At 45.6% G+C, this 12,495-nt stretch overlaps 1 protein-coding gene across 1 annotated transcript in view; it reads right to left on the minus strand.

Moving 5' to 3' along the window:
* The window catches only part of MINDY4 (MINDY lysine 48 deubiquitinase 4), a 40,742-nt gene extending 29,280 nt beyond the window's left edge, over window positions 1-11,462 (minus strand). The window contains exons 1-6 of the mRNA XM_075827817.1: window positions 11,344-11,462; window positions 5,819-5,928; window positions 5,252-5,368; window positions 3,857-3,936; window positions 2,751-2,855; window positions 1,187-1,250 (exon numbers count right to left, since the gene is read on the minus strand). Coding sequence (XP_075683932.1) covers window positions 1,187-1,250; window positions 2,751-2,855; window positions 3,857-3,936; window positions 5,252-5,368; window positions 5,819-5,928; window positions 11,344-11,428 — 561 coding nt within the window. The 5' untranslated portion in view covers window positions 11,429-11,462. The remainder of the gene's footprint in view (window positions 1-1,186; window positions 1,251-2,750; window positions 2,856-3,856; window positions 3,937-5,251; window positions 5,369-5,818; window positions 5,929-11,343) is intronic.
* Between the last annotated feature and the right edge of the window lie 1,033 nt (window positions 11,463-12,495).

Here is a 12,495-nt window from a genome sequence, read left to right on the forward strand (position 1 = left end):
CGGTTATTGTTCTTTTCTGTTACATTCCTGGGCTATTTTCGCAAAACCGTGGATAAAACGAGATTTGACCACAAACCTAAAAAGATGTTTCGATTATTTGCACATACTGGTCAAACGGCTATAACTTTACCTTTTTTAGGTTATTAAGGTTATTTTGATGTCGGTCACTGATTTGGGGGAGGAGCTCTGCATATGATTGGAACGAAAATTGCCGTAGGCAATAGGTGCCCGTTTTTTACCCCAACTAGTTTCTACCGATAGAACTAGTTTAAATATTAGAAGATAACTTTACAACATCAATTTTAAAATGACAATGCGTGCTGGCAAGTAAGGCGGGCGCACGGACAATCCTATATATAATTGAGATTAGGTAAAAACCCGACTCAAGTGGTTTCCACTAGGTGTCAGCGACTAAGTTATGAAATGTCCAATTGTATATGCCAGCTAAGATAGCATCGAGCTAAAATAAATTATATACCCCCCCCCCCCAACATGTTTTGCTACAGACGTCATTAGCCCCAAAATCACGCAGCTGTGCTGGTGCCTGGAGCGGAGCGTGAGGGCTTATTCAGACGAACGTATATTACGTCCGTGAAACGTGTGTGATTTTCACGCGTTTCGCACGGACCTATGTTAGTCAATGGGGCCGTTCAGACTGTGATTTTCACGCGCTTCGCACGGACCTATGTTAGTCAATGGGACTGTTCAGACTGTCCGTGATTTTCAGGCAGCGTGTGTCCGCTGCGTAAAACTCACGACGTCCTATATTTGCCCGTTTTTCGCGCATCACGCACCCGTTGAAGTCAATGGGTGCGTGAAAACCGCGCACGGCACACGGACGCACTTCCGTGTGCCGCTCGTGATGCGCGCTACTGCAGTCAAAACTATGAATGGAAACGCTCGTGTGAATCCGGCCTTATATACAATGTGTGATTTATCCGTTCATTGCCCCCTCGGTGCTGACTAGAGGCCCGCGCACCATCTCCAGAGGAAATCTCAGCAATCCAGATAGAAGCCTTCCCTTACTGTGTTATTCGTCCTCCTACACATGGCATCCCGCTAGAAGAATCCGACTCCATTAAGAAAAGCAAAAACCGCGAGGTGTCGGCCGTCCTGAGTGATGATGTGCCGCGGATGTGCTCCATGCAGGGGAAACGTAACTATATAGACTTCATAGTAGACTTACACTTTCTAGGATTCCATCGGCTTTATATCTTCCAGCCGGAGTAAACTGCTGCCGCCCGGATGACCTGCAACCACCAAGACGTGAACATGATCTACAGTTCTATTAACGGTCCTTTAATCCAGCATCCTATAATCCAGCATCCTATAACCCAGCATCCTATAACCCAGCATCCTATAATCCAGCATCCTATAATCCAGCATCCTATAATCCAGCATCCTATAATCCAGCATCCTATAATCCAGCATCCTATAATCCAGCATCCTATAATCCAACATCCTATAATCCAGCATTCTATAATCCAGCATCCTATAATCCAGCATCCTATAATCCAGCATCCTATAATCCAGCATCCTATAATCCAGCATCCTATAATCCAACATCCTATAATGCAGCATCCTATAATCCAGCATCCTATAATCCAGCATCCTATAATCCAGCATCCTATAATCCAGCATCCTATAATCCAACATCCTATAATCCAACATCCTATAATGCAGCATTCTGTAATCCAGCATCCTGTAATCCAGCATCCTATAATCCAGCATCCTATAATCCAGCATCCTATAATCCATCTTTCTATAATCCAGCATCCTATAATCCAGCATCCTATAATCCAACATCCTATAATCCAGCATCCTATAATCCAGCATCCTATAATCCAGCATCCTATAATCCAGCATCCTATAATCCAGCATCCTATAATGCAACATCCTATAATCCAGCATTCTATAATCCAGCATCCTGTAATCCAGCATCCTATAATCCAGCATCCTATAATCCAGCATCCTATAATCCATCTTTCTATAATCCAGCATCCTATAATCCAGCATCCTATAATCCAGCATCCTATAATCCAGCATCCTATAACCCAGCATCCTATAACCCAGCATCCTATAATCCAGCATCCTATAACCCAGCATCCTATAACCCAGCATCCTATAACCCAGCATCCTATAATCCAGCATCCTATAATCCAGCATCCTATAATCCAGCATCCTATAATCCAGCATCCTATAATCCGACTAGACATTTCCTGGCACAGAATTGCTTGATGGTGGTGTAAGAAAAGGAGCCCCCATAACAACACTTATATAGTGCCCCCACCTGGTGTTACTTCACACTACTACAACTTCAGCCCCCCAACCAATTGTCATATGTAGGGTCAACCCCCCCATCATTGTTTTATAACGTTGTAATACAGATCACAGAATGGAATATTCTGTAAAATGTACAGCAGGGAGTACACGATGTCTCGTAATACATACCCCAGCTGCTGCAGAACTTCTTTTAACAAAGAAAGGGGAGGAGCCTTCATGTCAATCGCAGCTGTGGAAATGGGCTGCTGCAGAACCTCTTTGTGAGGAGAAGCGGGAGCTTCAATTCTTGTAAAGGTTTTATGTAATAGACAGCAGAGGGAAGATTCCCCATCAGTTAGCGCTCTATGAGCCATGAAGCCCCTGTATTAGTTTCCTATAGGCACTGTGTAAGGTATACAATATGGGTCTTATTCCTCCGCCCCTCATCATGTGACGGATAAGACTGATCCGCGTGACCGTTTACTTACAAGGTGACGACCGCCTCCTTGCGGTCTCCGGCGCGCCACAGGACGTCAGCGAGGGCTTTATAGAGGCAGCTGGTCCTGAGAGGGTCCGAAGGCTGAAGAGGTCGGCTGAAAAGAGAGAAATGATGAACGTCAATCACGATGGGTATAACGGGGACCGCACCCCTCCCCCGCTGGTGTACACAACGCTATATTACAGGAATTTATCATTATAATGTTAATCCGCAGAAGAATAAGAAGAAGAATGGGATTTATATTGATGCGGCAATAAAAGTAAAGCCAGGACTGGATAATGAGTGACCGACCTCAGTAATGTCCATTACGCATTGTATACAGTGCAATCCAGGGTCACATTTCCTGTATAGGGATGCGGGGGGGGGGGGGGGGGGGGGTATAAAGGCAGGGAAATCGCTCTACTATAGGAACCGTGCGAGTCAACTCTCTGTCGCATACGGGAAGGGTGTTACGGCGAGTTAACGTCAGGAACCCGACCCTCTTACGGTGGCTTTCACAATGGCAGAGAGGTGCGGTGAGGTCCGTCATAGGTGGTCCAAGGTTCTGTTTGAGCTGCGCGTTCCGCGTTAAATCGTAATCAGAATCTCCCGGTGATCTATCCTTGGCTTGTAATGTCAAGCAATCAGATCCCAGTCTAGGAGAAAGTAAAGCCGGCCTCCAGTCGTGATCTCCCGCACAATGGACGGTACAGTGGCCGCAGCAGCCACGTAACCCCACGGTCCCGGTTCTCAGTTAGAAGGGATTTCCAGGACTCCTACAGTGCGGTATCCAATAAAGAATCATTGGCCTGGAGCTCCAGCTTGGCCTCGTCAATTTGGATGGGGCTGAGCTGCAGTACGAGGCGCGACGCCGGGTCAGTGCTGCAGTGAAGGAGCCGTGATGTCGCCCTTTTTTTGCGGATTGTCGGGGACCTGCTGTTCCGACCCCCACAGATTACCCTATGTATAGCCATCAATGTTATATCCGCTTTAAAGAGAAACTCTACACAGGGAGACAATGTTCCCACTACTACAACTTCAGCCCGTGCGATTGACAATGCCGGATCTCCGCCTTGATACGGAGACGCAGGGTTGTCCGCATTTTGCACATCTTACCTGGAGTCCGACTCCTTCCCGAAGAGGAGATGCTTCAGCACACAGGCTTGTACGGCAGCCAGAACCCCGCAGGGACCCCCCTACAAGAAGCAGACGTACCGTATGCGAATCACAATCTGTCATCGTGGCAAATGAGAAATAATGAAACGTTCTCTTAAAGGGAACCTCACCTAGGAAACCAGCAGCACAAAGGATCGGGAACATTTTCCTTCTACACTTAATAAAAGGATCAATGCTCCAATTCTCATTGGACTAAACTCCTGCATGGCGTCCGTCGTGCCGCACCTATAACATCTAAATTCTCTACATTCTACAGCGAATAAGTGACAAACCGCGGAAATCATCAAGTGCGTCACTTCTTCATGGAGCCGAAATTATTTTCTGCAACTTCCTACCATACTTTCAGTTTCAAAGCCTTAAAGTTTTCAAGATCTCTGCTTGTTGTCAGTAAATGGAAACATCTAGGTTTACATCCAGACCTAAGACCTCTGCATTTTCCATGAATAAAGAAATGCGGTGCAAAATTTGGAAGTTGGAATCTTCCTTGCAAGACTTTCTGCTTTCTTCCAAAAATACAGCGCCACACCTGGGTGATGGGTTGAGTCTGGTATTGCAGCTTAGCTCCAGTGAATGGGGCTGAGCTGCAATACCACACACAACCCATGGACAGGTGCGGTGCTGTTTTTGAAAGAAAGCCGCCATGTTTTTCTAATCCTGGACAACCCCTTTCTCTGGCCACTGAAAAGAAAGCACTTCCTGGTTCTGTGGAGTCACGTGATCTCTCTCAGCCAGTCTGCAGCTCTGAAAAATGATCATGTGATGCAGTCTGGGACTCTGGTTTCTAAAGAGTTCGGGAGTGTCTGTCACATGATCCATTTCAGAGCTGCTGACTGGCCGAGAGAGATCATGTGATACACCATGTGGCAACCACTTTGTAATTGTAGTCAGTGGTATATAGAGTCAGTTACAGCTCTAGTCCACGTGCGGACCTCCCCACAGCAACTACATCCAGGTGAAGCCACGGACCTCACGTCTATCTTCTCATTGGGAATCTGCAGGATAGTCTCTACATATAGAATGACTGTAGAGGTCCCGACCTCTGCTCCCCCAGAATTCTGGAACCGGCGCCCTCTACTGCCTATGCAAAGATAGACAAGGCGCTCAATTTGGGGCGGTGGGGATGTGTCGGAGGGGGCATGCATGGCCACAGGTGGGTTGGGTAGCGCCACAATTAATAGTTAACTATAACACAGGATCATAGCAAATTGCCAAACTTTTCCTCATACAATGAGGATGGACGACCCCTTGAAGTGAATAACAAGTGCTGATCCACCATCTTTGATAACAAGTTTGCAGGTATTTTGTATATAGGGGGTGTATATAGGGGGTGTATACCTTTTTCTGTATGACGCCGTACTTCAGGTGCTTGATGTTACTGAACGTAAAACTCTGAATTTTCCATTCCTCGCTGAAAGAACAAAGGGCCGAACCGAAGAGCAGCTTCTTCAGCTCCTGCACCGGAGAGAATGATCAGGTTAGAGGCCGATGATATCTCAATAGCGTCTTGTGCTGCGCCTGCTAATATGTGTTCCTCTATTTCACTCATCCGTCTCCTACACACATGAAGGGCGACCATTACAAATCACTCCCTCATTTAACAGTATGTGTCAGTCTCCACCGCAGCTCCGGCATTCTATTCATGAAGCTCAGTATGAACAAACCCAGAGGACCCTCCAAGACAGAGGAGTGCTGCAGAGTGGGGGATTGAGGGAGGATATCCCAAAAAATCCTTGATACAAAGTAAACCCTGTGAGTCTCATCAGTCACAATTGGGGCATCTGTGGGGCCTCCTGGGGGAGATAACTGAATGACATGACTAAAGGGGGACAAAGTAAGACCTACGGGGGAATTTATTTACGGTAGAGCAAAAATGTGCGAGTTTCTACATCGTCTTTCACTTACTGTTGCCTGCTGCAAATCAATAGGTTTCCCTTCAACCTGCACTTTACTCCTCACGGGGGAGGGGGGGATCCTGGAGGAATCAACCGAGAACAAATCTTCTTCTACGTCATCTAATTGTGAGAGGAGCAAAAACAGCAAGTGAGAGGAAGGCATGTGAGATACAGGGGGGATTTCACATCACTGTTTCTGCTACAATGTGTCAAGATCTTCATTATTCTGTGCTGCCTCCAACAAGATCAGCACTCCTCTCCTGTAATACTCTGTGCTGCTGAGGACCCTGCTCCTTCCACTATACATCTCTCACTATGTGACTTCCCACAAGATCAGCACTCCTCTCCTGTAATACTCTGTGCTGCTGAGGACCCTGCTCCTTCCACTATACATCTCTCACTATGTGACTTCCCACAAGATCAGCACTCTTCTCCTGTAATACTCTGTTCTGCTGTGGACTCTGCTCCTTCCACTATACATCTCTCACTATGTGACCTCCCACAAGATCAGCACACGCCTCTCCTGTAATACTCTGTGCTGCTGAGGATCCTGCTTCTTCCACTATACATCTCTCACTATGTGACCTCCCACAAGCTCAGCACTCCTCTCCTGTAATACTCTGTGCTGCTGTGGACTCTGCTCCTTCCACTATAAATCTCTCAGTCTGTGACCTCCCACAAGATCAGCACACTCCTCTCCTGTAATACTCTGTGCTGCTGAGGACCCTGCTCCTTCCACTACACATCTCTCAGTCTGTGACCTACAAGATCAGTACTCCTCTCCTGTAATACTCTGTGCTGCTGAATACCCTGCTCCTTCCACTATACATCTCTCAGTCTGTGACCTCCCACAAGATCAGCACACTCCTCTCCTGTAATACTCTGTGCTGTTAGGACCTTGCTCCTGTAATTACGTAACTCTCAGTCTGTGGCTTTCTACAAGATCAATACATGCCTTTCCTGAAATACTCTGTGCTGCCGAGGACCCTGCTCCTTCCACTAATTAACTTTCAGCCTGGGACCTGTCAGAGAGGATGCTGAAAAAATAAGAAGGACTGCGTGGTTAACACTTGAGCCGCCAGGGCTGTGACATCACGGTTCACCGCCGCACAGTTATGATTAGATGGGAGACAATGGCAGAACGTCACGTCCCATGGCATTAAAAGTTTACTCTGGTCTTATGCAAATACAGATTAATCGCTGTATAACGTAAAGTTCTGCAACTTTCTAATAGACTTTGAGTTTCTATTTCTCACCATATTTAAGACCACTGCTTGCTGTCAGTGAATTTAAACATTCTTGTTTATATTCAAAGGCTAAAAATCCAGTATTGTCCCAATACTTTGCTCAGCTTGTTACAATTATATCCAGTCTAGACAATCCTCGCATCCACACAACTCTCTCTTGTCCTAAAGGTTTGTTACAATGTGTCATTGCAGGCCGTTTAGCTCACAGTAGATTGTCTGGACGGAATACCATTGAAACAAAACCTCAGCTGTGAGAAATATTCGGTCATGATGGATTTTTAACCTCTGAATGTAAATAAGAATGTTTCCATTCACTGGCAGCAAGCAACAACCTTAAAAAAAGGTGAGGAATAGAAACCAAGTCTGTTCAAAAAAGTTGCCTAACTTTTCCTAACACAATGATGAAACTTTGTTTACATGAATACAGGAGCCTCTGTAACGCGGCATATCACCCGTTTGGAGAATCGGTCTGCACTGTCCCCGCTCCGTGTAGTCCAAATTTGGTGCAACATGTCGATAACAATGGCGCACATTCTGAGCAGCACATGTAACTGCTGCAATTTTACATCCTCACGTGACCCCTGTCTATGATTTCTGAGCCGGAGCTCCATCGGCCCTTGTCCATCTTTACAGAACATGTGCACGTCCCCCATAATTGTATCATAGTCGATCATTAATAAGATCTAATAGGTTATTTGTGAATCATCCCATAAGAAATAAACCCTTGTGGCAAGTGATCGTCTCTAAATGAGGTTACTAGGAACTTCTGTATTAGGGGCCCCTTATCTGGGCCCCCCGGATGATGCTGCCGTCATTCATTGTTCATGGACCTGATGATTATGGTCTCGGCTTCATGGTCATGATTTCTCGTAAGTATTTCTGATCTGATATTAAAGGTATTTTACCGCTGATAACGAGACATCCGGCAGCGGAGCCTCAGCCCGACATCCCCGGCATTTCCTTCTGTCATTCCTAATCTCATCCCATGATTTCTCTCTGAGCGTCACAGTACACAGCCCATGGGGAAGATGAACCTGGTCAGGGCGCCCCCGCCACAGGCAATGGTATCTGCCGCGGAGTACGATGCCTCCTGGTGAGATTTACATATAAAGCAATGTCCACTACTGAGGTACGGGCTTATATGGATTCCACGGATGCAGATCCAGAAACGCGTATTCAAACGAACACTAAAAATCCCAGCAATTCCTCCCATGATATTCTCCACGTCTTTGATCCCTATTCTGTCTCATATTACACTCAAAATTGTGAAAATACATAAAGATTTATTTTTAAAAAAAAACTCAGATTGGACCTGCCTCTGTCTGTAAGGCAACTGGCTGCAGCAGGAGCCCTCCCCACTGCTCTGTCTGCAATATGAGACCAGGACCGCTTATCCCCGCCCCCTGGTCATCCGTCAGCCGAAATTGAACACTGTTTTTCACAAGACGTTCTTCTCTTTGCAAATAATTTGTATATTTAATCTATCTTTAACCCTTTCCTACATTTGGGATACTATTACGCCCTAATTGTGTTGTTCTTGCCGCAATCGTGTGTCCAGTGGTTGGCTCGGGCACAGATATACTGTAATATATAATATATAGCAGAGATCCTGCTGCAACTGCCGGGGTTGGAGGTAACCCCAACCCCCGGCCATTTAGCCCCTTAGATACTGCCGTCAATAGCCATGCCCGGTATCTGAATGCTACAGAGCGAGGGGGATCCCTCAGTCACCGCGGTTGCGACCGGTTACACGATCGCGGGGAGCCAATGGGTTGCCATGGCCATTTGGTTATTAACCCATGCTTATCACTGACAGGTAATAATGCAAAGTATATCAAAGCATCATAATAGCGATAACGGACCAATCAGTGCCCAAGTGGGACAGAAAAAAAAGAAATGAAAAATTCATTGAAAAAAGGGTTTTTCTGGAGCAAAAGTGGAAAAAAAAGTCTCGGTGGTTGGCACTGTTGCCCTGCAGCGCTGGGTACAAATCCAACCAAGGACCACATCTACATGGAGTTTGTAGGTTCTCCCCGTGTTTGCGTGAGTTTCCTCCCAAAAACATAACAATAGAGAATTTAGATTGTGAGCCCCAATGGGGACAGTAATTGAGGACCTCTGTACAGCGCTGCGGAATATGTTGGTGCTTTATAAGTAACAGAAAGAAAGAAAAGAAAAAAACGATCCAATACACAGAATTGCTACAAATCGCAATGACCCGAATAATAAAATCAACAGTGAACGATGTAAAAAAAAAAAAAAATTACGACAGAATTGCTATTTTTGCCATCCCCCTACCCGGAAAATAATAGTCAATGAAAAAAAGCCTCTGTACCCAAAAATGGTGTCATTCTAAAATCTGACCCGTCCCGCAAAAAGAAACGAGCCCTCATATAGTTTTCTTCATGAAGAAAAAACGATACCTATTTATTAAATCGCTGTAATCGTACCGACTTATACAATAAAATGAACGCATTATTTGTGCCCAACAGTGAAAAGCGGCGCAAATAATTAGAAAAATAAAAAATGGCAAAAATGCTGTTTTTTTTTCATCCCCCACTAAAAAATTTTATAAAAGTTAAAGTGTAACTAAACGTTCAACAAACTTCTGACATGTCAGAAGTTTTGATTTTGTGGGGGTCTCAGTGCTCAGACCCCCACCGATCGCTCAAACGAAGCGGCAGCAGTTCTCATGTGGGCGCTCAGACGCTTCATTCCTGTTCAGCTTTTTCCGGAAAGAATCGGAGTACAGGCTCAATAAAAAGTCTATGAGCTCGTACTCCGATACATCAACTTTCCGGAAAAAGCCGAACAGAAACGAAGCGGCTGAGCGCTCACATGAGAACTTCTGCCGCTCAGCGCTCGGACCCCCACCGATCAAAACTTCAGACATGTCAGATGTTTGTTGGACGTTTAGTTAGGCCCTGTTCACACAGAGTTTTTTTTGCAGGCAGAAAAATCCTGACGGAATTTTGAGGCAGATTTTGACCTGCCTGCACTCTGTGCTGCGTTTTTCGGCCTCGGCCATTGAGCGCCGCAGGCAAAAAACGCGGCGAAAAATTTCTGTCATTGATGTCAATGGGACGTCAGAGACGGAAAAGTCAGAAGAAAGGGCATGAAGCTTTTTTTTCCCCGCAAACTTTTTTTGCCGCTCACGTGAAAAAAACCGCCTTCGCCTCCCATTGAGATTAATAGGAGGCCTTTTCAGACGTTTTTTGGCGCGGTTTGACATGAAAAAACTCTGCGTGAACAGGGCCTTGCCCTTTAATTAATAAGTTGTATCTAAAAAATCTAGTTTGTTACAATGTATCAGCGCAGATAAAGAATTTCTTGACATATACCTCAGATGGAAGCCTCCGTCACATGCAGCTGTATAGCCATACGTCACCCATAGGTTATAGTTATACAGTATATGGTTTTTTGCAGGACGCCTCTGTATAGGAAAGTGCTCAGACTACGCTTTCCTACACAATTAACACAAGTTTTACACATCTATACCTGCTTGGCGGGTGACCAAAGGGACACTTTTCTGACATCCATCAGGTAAATCGATTGTAGTGTAAAAACTCTACAATGTATCAGTCTGGATTATCTCACGGAGGATTGTCCAGACTGGATACAATTGTATCTATTTCTCAGCTGTGAGATGTATTTTATGTACGTACAGATTTTCAGCCAGTGGATGTAAGCAAGGATGTTCCATTCACTGACTGCAAGCATAGATCTTAACAATTGTGAGGAATTGAAACTCAATGTTAGGAAGTTGCAGAACTTTGTATTATACAACGATTAAACTTTATTGGACGAGCCCTTTAAAGGTTATTCCCACCCTATAAAGTGATGTCATGCAGCCAGGATATGATCGGTGGAGGTCCGACCTCTGGGACCCCCACCGATGCCGAGAATGAATTTTAATTTATTGCTGCAGCCCCTTCGCTGTATTTTCCTGGACAGCGGCTGCGTATAGAACGGCAGTCGGCCCCTTTCACTTGAATGCAGTTCCCTCCGCAGCCGGGTAGATGTAGCGCTAATCATTCTGAGGATCGGTGGGAGTCCCAGAGGTCGGACCCCCACCGATCATATCCTAGGAATATGCCATCACTTTATAAGATGGGAATAACCCTTTCATTACTGGCTTATGCACTGAAGAATACGGCCTCCGCCAGGCAGAAATGAGGAAAGAGGAACCAAGGGACAGATTATAATTCAATCTCCCAATGTGGCTCACAGGGTACATTAGGGGACCCCTGCAATAAACATGGGAGCTGCCGCCCAGCGAGCTACTTACCCAGCCTGAGGTCGCCTCCGGCATCTTCCCGTGTAATCGATGTGTATGACTTCCTGCAGGAAACAGACGGGTTATAGGTTATCATACAGAAAATGTACCGTCTCCCGGCAGCCAATCACAGCCCTATGGAAAGTCTCCCCGTCCTCTCCATGTTCCTTCACGGGAAAAGCGTCTGCAGTCTCAAGGTCACCTATTGTGATCGCCGGCTATTTGTGGGATGAGATTTGTGCTGTTACTTTCCCACCAACACCCAGTGCTGTAAACACTCAGTAATGTGCACTTTCCATTGCTCCACAACACCAGATCATGCTACATAATGCATAGAATTAAACTTCCTTCTACACCTACAAAACTGTGACAGTAAAACCCTGGGAAAGAACGCAACAGAAAAAGACTGCGGGACGTTAGTAGCAACTAGTGTCAGGCGGCTGCTGCCAAGGCAAATAAAATCATCAGATGCATCAAAAGAGGTCTAGAAGGTCATGGCAAGAACATGGTTTTTATCTATACAAATCACTGGTCAGACCACACATGGAATATTGTGTACAGTACTGGGCACCTGTCTATAAGAAGGACATGGCTGAACTACAACGGGTGCAGAGGAGGGCGACCAAAGGGAATGGGCGGGTTACAGTACCCAGAAAGGATATCAAACTTGGGGAGATTCAGTTTAGAATAAAGTCGGTTTAGGGGAGTTCTGATAAGGCCTTGTTCACATCTGCATTGGCGGTTCCCTTAGAAGCCTCCGTTGCAGATCTTATGAAAAATACCGAAAAAATGCGGCGCTATTTTTTTGGTAAAACGACAGACACCGTTACAGAAACCTGATAAAAATTGTCAATATGTTCCAATGGGCGTCATTGTGTCAGCCATGAAACTAATCGGGGACTTTCATTTTTTTTTCATTATTTTGTTACTAAGAGAGAGCAGAACAACGGAAAACGGAGCGCAGATGAGAACCCATTCTTGTAAGTACAAATATAAGGACGGACAGTGCAGAGAACTACCGAAACTTTTATACCAGGACTGTAAAGGGCGACCACTACGTCTAGAGGAGAGAAGCTTTCACCATCATCATAAACGTGGATTCTCTACTGTAAGAGCGGCGACACTATGGAACTCCCTGCCACAGGATGGTTGATCCATTGAACA

The sequence above is a fragment of the Rhinoderma darwinii genome, chromosome 5 (genome assembly GCF_050947455.1).
Source record: "Rhinoderma darwinii isolate aRhiDar2 chromosome 5, aRhiDar2.hap1, whole genome shotgun sequence".
Classification (NCBI taxonomy): Eukaryota; Metazoa; Chordata; class Amphibia; order Anura; family Rhinodermatidae; genus Rhinoderma; species Rhinoderma darwinii.